Source organism: Panulirus ornatus, chromosome 28 (genome assembly GCF_036320965.1).
Source record: "Panulirus ornatus isolate Po-2019 chromosome 28, ASM3632096v1, whole genome shotgun sequence".
In the NCBI taxonomy this organism is placed as follows: domain Eukaryota; kingdom Metazoa; phylum Arthropoda; class Malacostraca; order Decapoda; family Palinuridae; genus Panulirus; species Panulirus ornatus.
The window spans coordinates 24,041,108-24,062,558 of record NC_092251.1 but is presented as its reverse complement, the minus strand read 5'-3'; the positions used below and the strand labels follow the sequence as shown (position 1 = coordinate 24,062,558).

Genomic DNA, 21,451 nt, shown 5'->3' with positions numbered 1-21,451 from the left:
CTTCCATGGTTCCATCCGCTGCCATGTATATATATATATATATATATATATATATATATATATATATATGAAGTCTGTTGGGGATGAGAGAGCTTGGGAAGTGAGTCAGTTGTTGTTCGATGATGATACAGCGCTGGTGGCGGATTCATGTGAGATACTGCAGAAGCTGGTGACTGAGTTTGGTAAAGTGTGTGAAAGAAGAAAGTTAAGAGTAAATGTGAATAAGAGCAAGGTTATTAGGTACACTAAGGTTGAGGGTCAAGTCAATTGGGAGGTAAGTTTGAATGGAGAAAAACTGGAGGAAGTAAAGTGTTTTAGATATCTGGGAGTGGATCTGGCAGTGGATGGAACCATGGAAGCGGAAGTGGATCATAGGGTGGGGAGGGGGCGAAAATCCTGGGAGCCTTGAAGAATGTGTGGAAGTCAAGAACATTATCTCGGAAAGCAAAAATGGGTATGTTTGAAGGAATAGTGGTTCCAACAATGTTGTATGGTTGCGAGGCGTGGGCTATGGATAGAGTTGTGCACAGGAGGATGGATGTGCTGGAAATGAGATGTTTGAGGACAATGTGTGGTGTGAGGTGGTTTGATCGAGTAAGTAACGTAAGGGTAAGAGAGATGTGTGGAAATAAAAAGAGCATGGTTGAGAGAGCAGAAGAGGGTGTTTTGAAATGGTTTGGGCACATGGAGAGAATGAGTGAGGAAAGATTGACCAAGAGGATATATGTGTTGGAGGTGGAGGGAACGAGAAGTGGGAGACCAAATTGGAGGTGGAAAGATGGAGTAAAAAAGATTTTGTGTGATCGGGGCCTGAACATGCAGGAGGGTGAAAGGAGGGCAAGGAATAGAGTGAATTGGATCGATGTGGTATACCGGGGCTGATGTGCTGTCAGTGGATTGAATCAGGGCATGTGAAGCATCTGGGGTAAACCATGGAAAGCTGTGTAGGTATGTATATTTGCGTGTGTGGACGTATGTATATACATGTGTATGGGGGTGGGTTGGGCCATTTCTTTCGTCTGTTTCCTTGCGCTACCTCGCAAACGCGGGAGACAGCAAAAAAAAAAAAAAAAATATATATATATATATATATATATATATATATATATATATATATATATATATATATATATATATATATTTTTTTTTTTTTATACTTTGTCGCTGTCTCCCGCGTTTGCGAGGTAGCGCAATGAAACAGACGAAAGAAATGGCCCAACCCCCCCCCATACACATGTATATACATACGTCCACACACGCACATATACATACCTACACAGCTTTCCATGGTTTACCCCAGACGCTTCACATGTCTTGATTCAATCCACTGACAGCACGTCAACCCCGGTATACCACATTGCTCCAATTCACTCTATTCCTTGCCCTCCTTTCACCCTCCTGCAAGTTCAGGCCCCGATCACACAAAATCTTTTTCACTCCATCTTTCCACCTCCAATTTGGTCTCCCTCTTCTCCTCGTTCCCTCCACCTCCGACACATATATCTTCTTGGTCAACCTTTCCTCACTCATTCTCTCCATGTGCCCAAACCATTTCAAAACACCCTCTTCTGCTCTCTCAACCACGCTCTTTTTATTTCCACACATCTCTCTCACCCTTACGTTACTTACTCGATCAAACCACCTCACACCACACATTGTCCTCAGACATCTCATTTCCAGCACATCCATCCTCCTGCGCACAACTCTATCCATAGCCCACGCCTCGCAACCATACAACATTGTTGGAACCACTATTCCTTCAAACATACCCATTTTTGCTTTCCGAGATAATGTTCTCGACTTCCACACATTCTTCAAGGCTCCCAGAATTTTCGCCCCCTCCCCCACCCTATGGTCCAATTCTGCTTCCATGGTTCCATCCGCTGCCAGATCCACTCCCAGATATCTAAAACACTTCACTTCCTCCAGTTTTTCTCCATTCAAACTCACCTCCCAATTTACTTGACCCTCAACCCTACTGTACCTAATAACCTTGCTCTTATTCACATTTACTCTTAACTTTCTTCTTCCACACACTTTACCAAACTCCGTCACCAGCTTCTGCAGTTTCTCACATGAATCAGCCACCAGCGCTGTATCATCAGCGAACAACAACTGACTCACTTCCCAAGCTCTCTCATCCCCAACAGACTTCATACTTGCCCCTCTTTCCAAAACTCTTGCTTTTACCTCCCTAACAACCCCATCCATAAACAAATTAAACAACCATGGAGACATCACACACCCCTGCCGCAAACCTACATTCACTGAGAACCAATCACTTTCCTCTCTTCCTACACGTACACATGCCTTACATCCTCGATAAAAACTTTTCACTGCTTCTAACAACTTCCCTCCCACACCATATATTCTTAATACCTTCCACAGAGCATCTCTATCAACTCTATCATATGCCTTCTCCAGATCCATAAATGCTACATACAAATCCATTTGCTTTTCTAAGTATTTCTCACATACATTCTTCAAAGCAAACACCTGATCCACACATCCTCTACCACTTCTGAAACCACACTGCTCTTCCCCAATCTGATGCTCTGTACATGCCTTCACCCTCTCAATCAATACCCTCCCATACAATTTACCAAGAATACTCAACAAACTTATACCTCTGTAATTTGAGCACTCACTCTTATCCCCTTTGCCTTTGTACAATGGCACTATGCACGCATTCCTCCAATCCTCAGGCACCTCACCATGAGTCATACATACATTAAATAACCTTACCAACCAGTCAACAATACAGTCACCCCCTTTTTTAATAAATTCCACTGCAATACCATCCAAGCCTGCTGCCTTGCCGGCTTTCATCTTCCGCAAAGCTTTCACTACCTCTTCTCTGTTTACCAAATCGTTTTCCCTAACCCTCTCACTTTGCACACCACCTCGACCAAAACACCCTATATCTGCCACTCTATCATCAGACACATTCAACAAACCTTCAAAATACTCACTCCATCTCCTTCCCACATCACCACTACTTGTTATCACCTCCCCATTTGCGCCCTTCACTAAAGTTCCCATTTGCTCCCTTGTCTTACGCACTTTATTTACCTCCTTCCAGAACATCTTTTTATTCTCCCTAAAATTTGATGACACTCTCTCACCCCAACTCTCATTTGCCCTTTTTTTCACCTCTTGCACCTTTCTCTTGACCTCCTGTCTCTTTCTTTTATACATCTCCCACTCAATTGCATTTTTTCCCTGCAAAAATCGTCCAAATGCCTCTCTCTTCTCTTTCACTAATACTCTTACTTCTTCATCCCACCACTCACTACCCTTTCTAATCAACCCACCTCCCACTCTTCTCATGCCACAAGCATCTTTTGCGCAATCCATCACTGACTCCCTAAATACATCCCATTCCTCCCCCACTCCCCTTACTTCCATTGTTCTCACCTTTTTCCATTCTGTACACAGTCTCTCCTGGTACTTCCTCACACAGGTCTCCTTCCCAAGCTCACTTACTCTCACCACCTTCTTCACCCCAACATTCACTCTTCTTTTCTGAAAACCCATACAAATCTTCACCTTAGCCTCCACAAGATAATGATCAGACATCCCTCCAGTTGCACCTCTCAGCACATTAATATCCAAAAGTCTCTCTTTCGCACGCCTGTCAATTAACACGTAATCCAATAACGCTCTCTGGCCATCTCTCCTACTTACATAAGTGTACTTATGTATATCTCGCTTTTTAAACCAGGTATTCCCAATCATCAGTCCTTTTTCAGCACATAAATCTACAAGCTCTTCACCATTTCCATTTACAACACTGAACACCCCATGTATACCAATTATTCCCTCAACTGCCACATTACTCACCTTTGCATTCAAATCACCCATCACTATAACCCGGTCTCGTGCATCAAAACCACTAACACACTCATTCAGCTGCTCCCAAAACACTTGCCTCTCATGATCTTTCTTCTCATGCCCAGGTGCATATGCACCAATAATATATATATGCACCAATAATATATATATATATATATATATATATATATATATATATATCTTTCCCTGGGGATAGGGGAGAAAGAATACTTCCCACGTATTCCCTGCGTGTCGTAGAAGGCGACTAAAAGGGGAGGGAGCGGGGAGCTGGAAATCCTCCCCTCTCAATTTTTTTTGATTTTCCAAAAGAAGGAACAGAGAAGGGGGCCAGGTGAGGATATTCCCTCAATGGCCCAGTCCTCAGTTCTTAACGCTACCTCGCTAACGCGGGAAGTGGCGAATAGTTTGAAAAAAAAAAATATATATATATATATATATATATATATATATATATATATATATATATATATATATATATATATATATTTTTTTTTTTTTTTTTTTTGCTTTGTCGCTGTCTCCCGCGTTTGCGAGGTAGCGCAAGGAAACAGACGAAAGAAATGGCCCAACCCACCCCCATACACATGTATATACATACGTCCACACACGCAAATATACATACCCTTCTGTTTCCCATTTTAGAAAGTTAATACATATATATATATATATATGTAGGTTTGCGGCAGGGGTGTGTGATGTCTCCATGGTTGTTTAATTTGTTTATGGATGGGGTTGTTAGGGAGGTAAATGCAAGAGTTTTGGAAAGAGGGGCAAGTATGAAGTCTGTTGGGGAAGAGAGAGCTTGGGAAGTGAGTCAGTTGTTGTTCGCTGATGATACAGCGCTGGTGGCTGATTCATGTGAGAAACTGCAGAAGCTGGTGACTGAGTTTGGTAAAGTGTGTGGAAGAGGAAAGTTAAGAGTAAATGTGAATAAGAGCAAGGTTATTAGGTACAGTAGGGTTGAGGGTCAAGTCAATTGGGAGGTGAGTTTGAATGGAGAAAAACTGGAGGAAGTGAAGTGTTTTAGATATCTGGGAGTGGATCTGGCAGCGGATGGAACCATGGAAGCAGAAGTGGATCATAGGGTGGGGGAGGGGGCGAAAATTCTGGGGGCCTTGAAGAATGTGTGGAAGTCGAGAACATTATCTCGGAAAGCAAAAATGGGTATGTTTGAAGGAATAGTGGTTCCAACAATGTTGTATGGTTGCGAGGCGTGGGCTATGGATAGAGTTGTGCGCAGGAGGATGGATGTGCTGGAAATGAGATGTTTGAGGACAATGTGTGGTGTGAGGTGGTTTGATCGAGTGAGTAACGTAAGGGTAAGAGAGATGTGTGGAAATAAAAAGAGCGTGGTTGAGAGAGCAGAGGAGGGTGTTTTGAAGTGGTTTGGGCACATGGAGAGAATGAGTGAGGAAAGATTGACCAAGAGGATATATGTGTCGGAGGTGGAGGGAACGAGGAGAAGAGGGAGACCAAATTGGAGGTGGAAAGATGGAGTGAAAAAGATTTTGTGTGATCGGGGCCTGAACATGCAGGAGGGTGAAAGGAGGGCAAGGAATAGAGTGAATTGGAGCGATGTGGTATACCGGGGTTGACGTGCTGTCAGTGGATTGAATCAAGGCATGTGAAGCGTCTGGGGAAAACCATGGAAAGCTGTGTAGGTATGAATATTTGCGTGTGTGGATGTATGTATATACATGTGTATGGGGGGGGGTTGGGCCATTTCTTTCATCTGTTTCCTTGCGCTACCTCGCAAACGCGGGAGACAGCGACAAAGTATAAAAAAAAAAAAAAAAAAAAAATATATATATATATATATATATATATATATATATATATATATATATATATATATATCCTCGCAAACGCGAGAGACAGAAAAAAAAATATATATATATATATATATATATTCCTATGAGTCCATGGGGAAAATGAAACATGAAAAGTTCCCAAGTGCACTTTCGTGTAATAATCACATTATCAGGGGAGACACAATAGAGAAATATAACAGTCAGTTGATATACATCGAAGAGACAAAGCTAGGATGCCATTTGGTAAACACGTGATTGTATTTCTCTTATATATATATCAAAAAGCTAAGGTGACATCACACAGCCATGCCTCACATACACATGTATATCGCAACTTTTGCTCAACTCTCCTTCCACTCTTATATGTGCATTTGCACACCATTCAACAATTGGCTCCCTCCATCCAACAATTGTCTCCTGACCCCAAATATCCTAAACACATACTGTAAAGCATTCCACTCAGCTCCGTCATATGCTTTCTCCAAATCCATAAAGGCTTCATACAACTTCTTACCTTTCACTAAGTACTTTTCCAATGTCATCTACCTTCACTAGAACCCTACTGTTCCTCACTTATTCTACATTCCGTCACTTCCATCACTCTATCAATCAACCTTGCACACACTTTTCCTGATATACTTAACGGACTTATTCCCCTATAACTGCTACATACATCCTTAGCACCTTTTCCTTTGAATAAAAAAACAATAAAAGCTTTCATCCAATCCTCAGGCACAACCCTCTGCTTCCATACAAAATTGAACATCAGATGTATCCACTCTATCACACTTTTTCCTCCATACTACAATATTTCAGCTGTAATCCCATCCACTCCAGGTGCCTTTCCTACCTTCAGCCTCATTATTTCCTTTCTTACCTCCCTTTTTGCTACAGGCCCTTACACTTTTTTTTTTTTGTATCCTCTTCATTCCATCCTCCATACCCATGCATATAACAACTGTTGCCTCACCTCCCACATTCATCAGTTCTTCAAAATATTCTTTCCATCTTCCTTTCATTTCCTCCTTTTGATTTAGCAATTCCCCTTCCTGACTTCTCACATAAACATTTCTACTCTTGTTATCTACCTTTCTTTTTTCACCTTCTTTCAGTACAATATCTTATTTCCCAAAACTTTTCAATCAACTTCTTCCAGAATCTTAATCTACTCATTCATTTCTTTCCTCTTATCAGCTTTTTAACATTCCGCTTATGCATTCTATATTCTTCCCTCCTCCTTTGCTGAAATTCACTGGTACATCAGTTTCTAGCAATCTACCATACCCTTTTTCTCTTCTTCCACAGCATTTCTAATCTCTTCCATCCACCATACACTGTCCTTTTTATTTCAATATCTCACCACCTTGTCTCGAACTACTTGTTTGACAACCTTAAATACATTTCTTTAAACATCTTAAACACCTCATTCTGACACATGACTGCATCCATACCTTCACTGCAGTTCTATCTAAACTTTCATCTGCCCTCCTTTCATACTCCTACTCCTCCCTGCATTTTATCTGATTCATCTTCTTGCTTTTCACCACCTTTACCTCTCTATTTTTCCTTTCACCATACCTCTACCTTTCCCTGGTACTCATCTCTACAACAACCATGAAATGGTCAGTCTCCAAAGAATCCTCTCACACCTCCATAGCATCTAGCACATTTTCTCTTGATCTTTAATCCACTGCCACATGGTCAGTCAAAGCATTTTGCTCTTCTCTTCCATCAGTTCTCATCCATGTATACCTGAAAATCATCTTGTGCTGAAAAAAGGTGTTTGCAAGGAAAAAAGCCCTCTCAGCACAGACTTCCACAAGATAACTTCCATTCTCATGTACTCCAAGCACTCCCCATTTACCAACTATCTTGCCAATTACATCACATCCTACTTTCACATTCATATCATCCATTACAACCACCTTTCTCTCATTCTCAAAACTGTTTATACAGTCATTAAGATTTCTCCAGAAATGCTTCATTTCATCCTTACCTCGTACAGTCTCCATATTCACAGGTGCAAAAAAACATACCCATGCATACTTCAAATTCCAACCTTTCCTTTTACTCACACTATTCTTGATCCATTCCATCCATGCTCTGTAATACCCTCCAAGTCTCGGTGATAGCAGAACTGCATATCCATCTTTTCCTTTTCCCTGATGATTTTCACTGATTCCCATCCATACCACACCTTTTATGTCCTCCCATAACCTGCATTCATCATTTCCATTATCACTCCATCCATAAACCATACCCAATGATATGGGTTTCCCCAATCCCCAACACATCCAAGCTATAACTTTTAAACTTCTCCAAAAGCTCCCTCCTTTTACTCTCACCAGTCATCCCATTTACTCCTTAGCATAACTGGTAGAATCCAGTTCCGCTTCTTTGCCTTTTGTGCCTCACCTCTGACAGGTTACTGTCAGAAGGTAAATCTAGTGCAGTATTTCCAGAGGTAGCAAAGCTCCAAAATTGTCTAAAAACTAAAAATCTGAGCACGCCTCCAGTACTTGTTTGCATTTAAAAGGAAAACTACCACAGCTATTGCCCTGATGGAGTTGGGCAACACCTCTCCCTTTAGTTCCAACACTAAGGGTGTAGTAATGAGGTCACCAAGAGAGAGCAGGGTGAGATTTGGATACAACAGAAAACTAGAATATCCCCTTCAGGTACTGAAACTCAAAACTTTACCCAATTCTGAGCCTATTAAAGTAACAGTGCCTCCTAACCTCATTAGTTACCATACTGCCATTAGATAACCTTTACTTGAGACAATCCTAGGGGACCTGAGGCATTTTCTTTTTCTATTCAATGATCTGAAACAATTAATTATACACCCTACTTGAATTCACAACCATCACAACCACTCTTCTAACACACTTAACCTCTTTTTTACCTGTGAACACCCCCACTACACATACACCATTTCTTTCCCCTTAGGGCTTGCTATTACTTCTATTTTGGCAAACCCATTCTCTCTCTCTCTCTCTCTCTCTCTCTCTCTCTCTCTCTCTCTCTCTCTCTCTCTCTCTCTCTCTCTTCCCCCTCAGCATGCCAGCTTTAGCTCTGGGAGAGCTCAGAGGCTATCCTTGTGAAGCTTCTTCACTTGCTTTCACTGGGACAGGTACTGCTTCTCTGGTCAGGATATCTTTTGTTGGGCTGAATGCATAGCAGGGTTTATCTTGGTTGGGATGGAGCCCTACATTCCATTTTCTTCTCAATTTTTTCTCTTGTTTTATGGTTTGATTGTTATTCCTCTGATGTCTGTCACATCATAAACTGGTGTTTCCAGACCATGAAACTATTTCCTTCCCAAGAAACCTAATATGCCATTCACTTATGCTCTGAATTAGTAAAAAGCTGTTCTTCAAAGAGCCAAGCTCACTTTCATAAAAAAATGCGCTGACTTGACTTCTACAGAAATCTTTTTGGTACTTAACCAAAAGCATTCTCAACAATTTCTGTAATTCAACTTTCCTCCTTTCTTCTAATCTGATCAGTCAATCAATAACTCTCCAGTTCATAAAGCTGCTCTTTTCGGCACATTGTTTTCTTCTAACTCAACTCTGGATGTTTCATACTCCAATCCTCCAACACAACTCCTTCCTCCAAACCTATATTCGGGCACTCTCCCAGGTCTAGGTGGACACGGACTATGGTTCAAACAGCATACCTCCTTGTGTTCTAAGGTGTACGAGTGGGCAATTGAGGGTTAATGTGAGCACAAGTAAAACAATGGTGTTTGAAAGGAAAGAGTGAAAGTACAGATTTTGCAAAAATCTATAAAGTGAACGAAGAAAGTGTACTAAACTGTATGATAGATATGGGGGAGAAAGAGTGGAAGAGGTAAGGAATTTAAGTATCTAAGAGCTATCTAGGGTAAGTTTGGTGACATGGAAGGAGAGATACAGGAGAGAATAGATCAGGGTAGAAGAGTCATTGGGTCCTTAACAGAATAATGAAGTGTAGGGGTGTAAGTATGGAAGCAAAAAAAGAATTAACAGACAGCGTAGTCCTCCCAACCCCAATTTATGCAGTTGAAACATGTACATGGAATGAATTGCAGAATTCAAGCATCAGGCTACGAAAATAAGCTATCCGAGATGATCAAGTGGTATGTCTACATGGAATAAAGAAAGAAAGAAATTAGGGGGTTTATAAGAGATATGATATGGCATGGAATGCAAAGAGAATGAATTGTGAAGTGGTAGAGTGGGTGAAATGTACTGTTTAGTGGTGGCTGGGCATGAGGAAACAATGCAAGACTGGAAGTTTACAAGGAGAGTGTATGATAGTACAATTAAAGGTGTTGTAAGACTACCACCTATGAAATGGGGAAATAGAGCGGATCAGTACTGGAGGGAGAGAAATGGTGGCAGAATGTGTGGAATGGTGTATGTGAGGGAGGCCTGTAAAGACAGGGATAAGCAGTGAATCTCTTGCAAAGGCCACCTCCTTGATGGGAGTTACTGGAGGGAACAGGCATCAGAGATTTATAAGACAGACAGATAGAACATTATTCCTTGACATATCTCATACTAAAACACCCTCACAACTTTCCTATTTCTTTTCATGGATATGTAATTCCATTACAATAACACAATAGACATAATGTTAGTGGTATCACTGTAACATCTAATCTTAACACAATGAACATGCTTGGTAAAACTGTAACACTTAACTGATCTTGGTAACCTCATAACACACAAACAGCTTAGTCTGCTTCAAGAAACTGGGAGTGCTGTGTAGATACTGTAAATTACTTTCTTTAGAACAGTTGCTCCAATCATACAAAGGATTGATTCTTCCATGCATGCAAGACTTCTCTCTCATCTGGGGATGCTCTAACTCTACATACTTACCTAGAGTTGAGTCTAAAGCAGGTCATCTTACCAATTCTCCTAATCTAGCCTCAAAACTTGACCCACTTGCTTTAAACCACAACACTGGTTAACTTTCTCCTTGCTAAATGTATCATTTTAGATTTCGCTTCAGAGAACTGGTGGTCTTTGTGCCCCCACAATCATCTAGACTTCATAGACTTTGGCATGCTACTATGTTACTGTTGGCAACTCAAGAGTGGGCCAATTTGATACAGCATGTCTTCCTCCCTACACCTCAAAGCTATGGAACTTTTTACCTCCTCATGTATTTCCTAACAACTATGACCTGCCCCCTTTTAAAAGGCAGATTTTCCATTTCCTTCAAAATTCTTAAATATTTGTCCCCTTTTCTTATTTCTCCTTCAAATAACCTTCTTCATGTTTTAACTAAGCCCAGCCTCAATGTGGACTATTACCTGTGTCTGGTTTCTTCAACATAAAGACAAAAAAGGAACAAGCTAAGTAAAGGATGAAAAATGACTAAATGCTGACAACTACAGCTAATTCAAAAGCTTATATGAGAGAAACCTAACTTTAAAATGTGGCATCCAAAGAGGTTAGAGCTTCCCATACAGGTGTCATCAGGCAATCACCTGTATTGCTTAAGATTCTTTGTTTATGGACTTCTCTACAACATACAGTGAAAACAAATGATGAGATTCTGATATACACATGATGAGCTGAGAATAATCTTCCTTGCAAATATTCATTTGGTATATATGCTAATTCACATATATACTCAGAGAAGAGATGAGAAGGGAACATCCAAAAAAACATTGACAGACTACCTGTTAGAGGAAAATAATCAAGAAATAACAAGAAAAGTAAGCCTTCTTACATGTGTTTTGTATAACAGGGATGCCTGCACTGAAGTTATTAACAATACATATCAAAGTCAAATACCATATTCTCAAAGAAACTTACTTCCTGTTAAGTTGAAAGACATCCTGGTTGACAATGCCCAATCTGAAAGGAAAAAAAATTACATGAGATGAATCATAAATAATTCGCATTCTTTTTTTTTTTTTTTGCTTTGTCGCTGTCTCCCGCGTTTGCGAGGTAGCGCAAGGAAACAGACGAAAGAAATGGCCCAACCCACCCCCATACACATGCCTTGATTCAATCCACTGACAGCATGTCAACCCCGGTATACCACATCGCTCCAATTCACTCTATTCTTTGCCCTCCTTTCACCCTCCTGCATGTTCAGGCCCCGATCACACAAAATCTTTTTCACACCATCTTTCCACCTCCAATTTGGTCTCCCTCTTCTCCTCGTTCCCTCCACCTCCGACACATATACCTTTAATTTTCTCCTATCAAACTTCCATTACCTGTAATCAATCTATCATTATCACATCTAATGGCTCCTCAGTTCCTCAATATATTCAATTTCAGCATTAATCTCTATACATCTTACAATGATGTTCATTACTGTTAACTAGGTCAAGTAAATAAATTAAAGTATTCAAACATAAGTAACACCTATTTCAAAGTATGTCAAAATCAGATCCTACTTAGTGACATATCTTTAATCTGGCAACCTATGGTTCACAAACACCTATGGTTTTGAGAAAACCTGTAATCAATCTATCATTATCACATCTAATGGCTCCTCAGTTCCTCAATATATTCAATTTCAGCATTATTCTCTATACATCTTACAATGATGTTCATTACTGTTAACTAGGTCAAGTAAATAAATCAAAGTATTCAGACATAAGTAACACCTATTTCAAAGTATGTCAAAATCAGATCCTACATGCAGATAAAGATGCTAGAGGGGATAAACAAAAATAAAATTCTTAAATCACCTGCCTCTGCCTTGAGACAAAATACACACCTATTAATGCTGGTGATGGGACTCCCTACATCATTACCAAACACTACAGCCTAAATTCTTCCATAACTTGTCAGTCGAGATAATTTGTGAAATTGTAAAAACCCTTTAAAAAAAAGGTTATTTGGGATCAAAACCCTTTGTCATTTCTTTTTTTGATAAAAACACTGCTAAAAATAACATCAGCTCACTATGCAATCCTAACAGTACTCCTAAGATACCAAGATCCCTGTAGCTATTAACTGAAATTGAGACCTTTTTAAGACATTTTAAGATCAATACTTAACAAATCCAAGACCTGTTTTGCTGGCAAGTTTACTGCAAAAAGAAAGAAAATAAATAATTCAAATGCAGCTTTTAATTATAAGCTAACAATATCAACTTAGTGACACATCTTTAACCTGGCAATCTATGGTTCACAAACACCTATGGTTTTGAGAAAACCTGTAATCAATCTATCATTATCACATCTAATGGCTCCTTAGTTCCTCAATATATTCAATTTCAGCATTATTCTCTATACATCTTACAATGATGGTCATTACTGTTAACTAGGTCAAGTAAATAAATTAAAGTATTCAGACATAAGTAACACCCATTTCAAAGTACGTCAAAATCAGATCCTACTTAGTGACATATCTTTAATCTGGCAATCTATGGTTCACGAACACCTATGGTTTTGAGAAAACAAAATCTATTTAGTTCAGCAAAATGCAAATGATTCAGAAAATTGCCTGTACCCCTTACTTTTGAATGTAACCAAATAACAGTGAATGACACTGAAATACTGAAGATGACCCAATCAACCAATGAAAATTGTTTATATCATTTCTATGTTATTATCATACTTTGTCACTGTCTCCCATGTTAGTGAGGTAGCACAAGGAAACAGACAAAAGAATGGCCCAACCCACCCACATACACATGTATATACATACACGTCCACACATGCACATATACATACCTATACATCTCAACGAATACATATATATATATATACACACAAACATATACATATATACACATGTACATAATTCATACTGTCTGCCCTTATTCATTCCTGTCGCCACCCTGCCACGCATGAAATGAAAACCCCCTACCCCCACATGTACACAAGGTAGCACTAGGAAAGGACAACAAATGCCACATTCGTTCATACTCAGTCTCTAGCTGCCATGTATAATTCACCGAAACCACAGCTCCCTTTCCACATCCAGGCCCCACAAAACTTTCCATGGTTTACCCCAGACGCCTCACATGCCCTGGTTCAATCCATTGACAGCACGGCGACCCCGGTATACCACATCATTCTAATTCACTCTATTCCTTACATGCCTTTCACCCTCCTGCATGTTCAGGCCCCGATCACACAAAATCTTTTGTACTCCATCTTTCCACCTCCAATTTGGTCTCCAATTTCTCCTCGTTCCCTCCACCTCTGACACATATATCCTCTTGGTCAATCTTTCCTCACTCATTCTCTCCATGTGACCAAACCATTTCAAAACACCCTCTTCAGCTCTCTCAACCACACTCTTTTTATTACCACACATCTCTCTTACCCTTTCATTACTTAATCAAACCACCTCACACCACATATTGTCCTCAAACATCTCATTTCCAGCATATCCACCCTCCTCTGCACAACTCTTTCTATAGCCCATGCCTCGCAACCATATAACATTGTTGGAACCACTATTCCTTCAAACATACCCATTTTTGCTTTCCAAGATAACGTTCTCAACTTCCACACATTTTTCAATGCTCCCAGAACTTTCACCCCCTCCCCCACCCTACGATTCACTTCCACTTCCATCCGCTGCCAAATCTACTCCCAGATATCTAAAACACTTCACTTCCTCCAGTTTCTCTCCATTCAAACTCACCTGTCAATTGACTTGACCCTCAACCCTACTGTACCTAATAACGTTGCTCTTATTCACATTCACTCTCAGCTTCCTTCTCTCACATACTTTACCAAACTCAGTCACCAGCTTCTGCAGTTTCTCACACGAATCAGCAGCCAGCGCTGTATCATCAGCAAACAACAACTGACTCACTTCCCATGCTCTCTCATCCACAACAGACTTCATACTTGCCCCTCTTTCCAAAACTCGTGCATTCACCTTCCCAACAACACCATCCATAAACAAATTAAACAACCATGGAGACATCACACACCCCTGCCGCAAACCTACATTTACTGAGAACCAATCACTTTCCTCTCTTCCTACACATACACATGCCTTACACCCTCGATAAAAACTTTTCACTGCTTCTAACTTACCTTCCACGGAGCATCGCTATCAACTCTATCATATGCCTTCTCCAGATCCATAAATGCTACATACAAATCCATTTGCTTTTCTAAGTATTTCTCACATACATTTTTCAAAGCAAACAGCTGATCCACACATCCTCTACCACTTCTGAAACCACACTCCTTTTCTCCAATCTCATGCTCTGTACATGCCTTCACCCTCTCAATCAATACCCTCCCATATAATTTACCAGGAATACTCAACAAACATATCTCTGTAATTTGAGCACTCACTCATCCCCTTTGCCTTTGTACAATGGCACTATGCAAGCATTCCACCAGTCCTCACGCACCTCACCATGAGTCATACATACATTAAATAACCTTACCAACCAGTTAACAATACAGTCACCCCCTCTTTTAATAAATTCCACTGCAAATACATATCTAAGCCCGCTGCCTTGCTGGCTTTCATCTTCCGCAAAGCTTTTACTACCTCTTCTCTGTTTACCAAAGCATTCTCCTTAACCCTCTCACTTTGCACACCACCTCGACCAAAACACTCTAAATCTGCCACTCTATTATCAAACACATTCAACAAACCTTCAAAATACTCACTCCATCTCCTCACATCACAACTACTTGTTATCACCTCCCAATTAGCTCCCTTCACTGAAGTTCCTTGTTTCCTTGTCTTACGCACTTTATTTACCTCTTTCCAAAACATCTTTTTATTATCCCTAAAATTTAATGATACTCTCTCACCCCAACTCTCATTTGCCCTCTTTTTCACCTCTTGCACCTTTCTCTTGACCTCCTGCCTCTTTCTTTTATACATCTCCCAGTCATCTGCATTATTTCCCTGCAAAAAATCACCCAAATGCCTCTCTCTTCTCTTTCACTAATAATCTTACTTCTTCATCCCACCACTCACTACCCTTTCTTATCTGCCCACCTCCCACATTTCTCATGCCACTAGCATCTTTTGCGCAAGCCATCACTGCTCCCCTAAACACATCCCATTCCTCCCCCACTCCCCTTACCTCCTTTGTTCTCACCTTTTTCTATTCTGTACTCAGTCTTTCCTGGTACTTCCTCACACAAGTCTCCTTCCCAAGCTCACTTACTTTCACCACTCTCTTCACCCCAACATTCTCCCTTCTTTTCTGAAAACCTCTACAACTCTTCACCTTCACCTCCACAAGATAATGGTCAGACTTCCCTCCAGTTGCACCTCTCAGCACATTAACATCCAAAAGTCTCTCTTTCGCACACCTATCAACACATAATTCAATAACGCTCTCTGGCCATCTCTCCTACTTACATACATATACATGTACATCTCTCTTTTTAAACCAGGTATTCCCAATCAAGTGTGTGGAAGAAGAAAGTTAAGAGTAAATGTGAATAAGAGCAAGGTTATTAGGTACAGTAGGGTTGAGGGTCAAGTCAATTGGGAGGTAAGTTTGAATGGAGAAAAACTGGAGGAAGTGAAGTGTTTTAGATATCTGGGAGTGGATCTGGCAGCGGATGGAACCATGGAAGCGGAAGTGGATCATAGGGTGGGGGAGGGGGCGAAAATTCTGGGGGCCTTGAAGAATGTGTGGAAGTCGAGAACATTATCTCGGAAAGCAAAAATGGGTATGTTTGAAGGAATAGTGGTTCCAACAATGTTGTATGGTTGCGAGGCGTGGGCTATGGATAGAGTTGTGCGCAGGAGGATGGATGTGCTGGAAATGAGATGTTTGAGGACAATGTGTGGTGTGAGGTGGTTTGATCGAGTGAGTAACGTAAGGGTAAGAGAGATGTGTGGAAATAAAAAGAGCGTGGTTGAGAGAGCAGAAGAGGGTGTTTTGAAGTGGTTTGGGCACATGGAGAGGATGAGAGAGGAAAGATTGACCAAGAGGATATATGTGTCGGAGGTGGAGGGAACAAGGAGAAGAGGGAGACCAAATTGGAGGTGGAAAGATGGAGTGCAAAAGATTTTGTGTGATCAGGGCCTGAACATGCAGGAGGGTGAAAGGAGGGCAAGGAATAGAGTGAATTGGAGCGATGTGGTATACCGGGGTTGACGTGCTGTCAGTGGATTGAAGCAGGGCATGTGAAGCGTCTGGGGTAAACCCTGGAAAGCTGTGTAGGTATGTATATTTGCGTGTGTGGACGTATGTATATACATGTGTATGGGGGGGGGGTTGGGCCATTTCTTTCGTCTGTTTCCTTGCGCTACCTCGCAAACGCGGGAGACAGCGACAAAGTATAATATAAAAATAATATAATATTCCCAATCACCAGTCCTTTTTCAGCACATAAATCTACAAGCACTTCACCATTTCCATTGACAACACTGAACACCCCATGTACACCAATTATTCCCTCAACTGCCACACTACTCACCTTTGCATTCAAACCATCCATCACTATAACCCAGTCTCGTGCATCAAAACTACTGACACACTCACTCAGCTGCTCCCAAAACACTTGCCTCTCATGATCTTCTCATGCCCAGGTGCATATGCACCAATAATCATCCATCTCTATCCATCCACTTTCAGTTTTACCCATATCAATCTATAGTTTACTTTCTTACACTCTATCACATACTCCCACCACTCCTGTTTTAGGAGTAGTGCTACTCCCCTTGTTCTTGTCCTCTCACTAACCCCCTGACTTTACTCCCAGGGCATTCCCAAACCACTCTTTCCCTTTACCCTTGAGCTTCGCTTCACTTATAGCCAAAACATCCAGGTTCCTTTCCTCAAACATACTCCCTATCTCTCCTTTTTTCTCATGTTGGTTGCATCCACTCACATTTAGACACCCCAGTCTGAGCCTTCAAGGAGGTTGAGCACTCCCTGCGTGACTCCTTCCTCTGTTTCCGTTTAGAAAGTTAAAATACAAGGAGGAGAGGGTTTCTAGCCCCCCGCTTCCGTCCCCTTAAGTCGCCTTCTATGACACGTGAGGAATGCATGGGAAGTATTCTTTCTCCCCTATCCCCAGGGGATATCAACAATCTATTATTTTTCTGTATTTTCATGAATTTGTATCAAGATCTCCAACTTGACAATGGGAAGCCAACATCATACTTTCTAGCCTCTAGAAAAAAGGTGATTATCAAATGTAATACAATTTCTCTCATGAAATGAGAAAGCATCATAAAAGAAAGAGCATAGGTACCAAGATAGGTACCAAGAAAGTTCAAGTTGCATCAAATCATAATGTACTGTGATATCTGTTTCACAGTAAATAAGAGGTTAGGAACCTTAGGAGAAATAAAACTCAAAACCTGAAGTAAATATGGGAAATAATGTAGCAAATAATATTCAAAATGTTTTTCAAGCCATGAAATTTCTTTTTCCTTTCACACCTGTTCACAATACACCACATTAGCAAGGTAGCACCAGGCACAACAAAAAAAAAAGGTTGTATTCACTCGACCATTCTCTAGCTGTCATGTAATTCATCAAAAACCAGCCCCCTCCCCAAAACCAGGCACCAAAAATCTTTTAATAGTTTACCCTGGCTGCTTCACATGCCCTTGTTCAGTCCATTGACAGCACATCAATCCCTATGTACCACATAGTTCCATTTCACTCTATCCAGTGCATGACTTTCACCTTCCTTCATGTTCAGGTCCTAAGCACTCAAAAAACTTTTTCACTCCATACTTCCATCTCCTTCCCAATAGGGGTGAAATAATAATTCCCACATATCCCCTGCGTGTCGTAGAAGGCAACTAAAGGGGGCAGAAGCAGGGGACTGGAAACCCTCCCCTCCTTGTATTTCAATTTCTAAAAGGGGAAACAGAAGGAGGAGTCAAGCACGAAGTGTTCATTCTCTTTGAAGGCTCAGATTAGGGTGTCTGAATGTGTGTGGATGTAACCAAAATCGAAAGGAAGGATAGGAAGTATGTTTGACAAAAGAAACCCGGATGTTCTGGCTCTGAGTGAAACGAAGCTAAAGGGTAAAAAGGAAGAATGGCTTGGAAAAGTCTTGGGAGTAAAGACAGGGGTTGGTGAGAGGACAAGAACTAAGGAAGGAGTAGCACTACTCCAGAAGCAGTTGTGAGAGTATGTGATAGTGTCTTATAAGAAAGTATATTCTAGATTGATGTGGGTTAAACTGAGTGTGGATGGAGAGAGATGGGTGATGACTGGTGCTTATGCACCTAGGCATGAGAAGAAAGATCTTGAGAGGCAAGTGTTTTGGGAGCAGCTGAGTGAATGCGTCAGCAACCTTGATGCACAGGACTAGGTATTAGTGATGGGTGGTACATATGTAAAAGTGAGTAAAGTGGCAGTTGAGGGTATAACTGGTGCACATGGAATATTCATAGTGAGCAAAAATGGTGAAGAGCTTGTGGATTTGTGTGCTAACAAAAGACTAGTGATCGGGAATACTTGGTTTGAAAAGAGAGATATACATAAGTATACATATGTGAATAGGAGAGATGATCAAAGGGCATTATTGGACTACATGTTAATTGATAGGCGAGAAAAAGACTTTTGGATATTAATGTGCTGTGACAGGCAGCTGGAGGGATGTATGATCACTATCTTGTGGAGGTGAAGGTGAAGATTTGTAGAGATTTTCAAAAAAGAAGAGAAAATGTTGGGGAGAAGAGAGTGGTGAGAGTAAGTGAGCTTGGAAAGGACACCTGTGTGACAAAGTACCAAGAGAGATTGAGTGTAGAATGGCAAAATGTGAAAGCAAAAGACATGAGGGAAGTGGGTGAGAAATGAGATGTATTTAAGGAAGCAATGATGGCATGTGCAAAAGAAAGGGTAGTAAGTAGTGGGATGAAGAAGTAAAGTTGTTAGTAAATGAGAAAAGAGAGGAGTTTGGATGACACTTACAAGGAAGGAGTGCAAATAATTGGGAGATGTATGAAAGAAAGCAGCAGGGGGTAAAGAGGAAAGTGCAAGGATCGAAAAAGAGGACAAATGAGAGCTGGGGTAAGAGAGAATCATAAAACTTTAGGGAGAATAAAAAGATGTTTTGGAGGTGAATAACATGCTTAAAAGACAAGAGAACAAATGGAAACATTGGTGAAGGGGCAAGGGGGAGGGGGAGAGAGTAATAACAGGTAGTGATGAAGTCCAAAGGAGATGGAGGGAGTATTCTAAAGGTTGGTTGAATGTGTTTGATGACAGAGTGGCAGATGTAGGGTGTTTTGATCGGGGTAGTGTGTGAAGTGAGAGGGTCAGGGAGAACGGTTTGGTTAAAAGAGAAAAGGTAGTGAAAACTTTGCAGATGATGAAATCCAGCAAGGCAGTGGGGTTGGATGGTATAGCAGTCTAACTTATTAAGAAAGGGGGTGCCTGTGTTGTTGATTGGTTGGTAAGGATATCTAATGTATGTATGGATCATGGGGAAGTGCCTGAGCATTGGTTAAATGTGTGCAAAGTGCCACTGTAAAAAGCAAAGGTGATAAAGGTGAGTGTTTAAATTACAGAGGCATAAGTGTGTTGAGTATGTACATGTGCGTCTGTAGATGTCTATGTTTATACATGTGTGTGTGGGTGGGTCAGGCCATTCTTTCGTCTGTTTCCTTGCACTACCTCGCTAATGCGGGAGACAGCGACAAAGTATAATAAAATATAAATAAGTAAATAAATATGTATATAAACATATATAAGATTATTAGTGAAAGAGAAGAGAGAGGCATTTGGACGATTTGTGCAGGGAAAAAATGCAATTGAGTGGGAGACGTATAAAAGAAAGAGACAGGAGGTCAAGAGAAAGGTGCAAGAGGTGAAAAAGAGGGCAAATGAGAGTTGGGGTGAGAGAGTATCATTAGATTTTAGGGAGAATAAAAAGATGTTCTGGAAGGAGGTAAATAAAGTGTGTAAGACAAGGGAGCAAATGGGAACTTCAGTGAAGGGCACAAATGGGGAGGTGATAACATGTAGTGGTGATGTGAGAAGGAAATGGAGTGAGTATTTTGAAGGTTTGTTGAATGTGTTTGATGATAGAGTGGCAGATATAGGGTGTTTTGGTCGAGGTGGTGTGCAAAGTGAGAGGGTTAGGGAAAATGATTTGGTAAACAGAGAAGAGGTAGTAAAAGCTTTGCGGAAGATGAAAGCCGGCAAGGCAGCAGGTTTGGATGGTATTGCAGTGGAATTTATTAAAAAAGGGGGTGACTGTATTACTGACTGGTTGGTAAGGTTATTTAATGTATGTATGTCTCATGGTGAGGTGCCTGAGGATTGGCGGAATGCGTGCAAAGTGCCATTGTACAAAGGCAAAGGGGATAAGAGTGGGTGCTCAAATTACAGAGGTATAAGTTTGTTGAGTATTCCTGGTAAATTATATGGGAGGGTATTGATTGAGAGGGTGAAGGCATGTGCAGAGCATCAGATTCGGGAAGAGCAGTGTGGTTTCAGAAGTGGTAGAGGATGTGTGGATCATGTGTTTGCTTTGAAGAATGTATGTAAGAAATACTTAGAAAAGCAAATGGATTTGTATGTAGCATTTATGGATCTGGAGAAGGCATATGATAGAGTTGATACAGATGCTCTGTGGACGGTATTAAGAATATATGGTGTGGGAGGCAAGTTGTTAGAAGCAGTGAAAAGTTTTTATCGAGGATGTAAGGCATGTGTACGTGTAGGAAGAGAGGAAAGTGATTGGTTCTCAGTGAATGTAGGTTTGCGGCAGGGGTGTGTGATGTCTCCATGGTTGTTTAATTTGTTTATGGATGGGGTTGTTAGGGAGGTGAATGCAAGAGTTTTGGAAAGAGGGGCAAGTATGAAGTCTGTTGGGGATGAGAGAGCTTGGGAAGTGAGTCAGTTGT

At 40.9% G+C, this 21,451-nt stretch overlaps 1 protein-coding gene across 2 annotated transcripts in view; it reads right to left on the bottom strand.

Annotated features, from left to right (window-relative positions):
- Positions 1-21,451, bottom strand: part of Nup62 (Nucleoporin 62kD) — a 189,721-nt gene that overhangs the window by 138,074 nt on the left and 30,196 nt on the right. For both annotated transcript variants that reach the window (XM_071678851.1, XM_071678850.1), the window contains exon 2: positions 11,483-11,524. In XM_071678851.1, coding sequence (XP_071534952.1) covers positions 11,483-11,504 — 22 coding nt within the window. In that variant the 5' untranslated portion in view covers positions 11,505-11,524. The remainder of the gene's footprint in view (positions 1-11,482; positions 11,525-21,451) is intronic.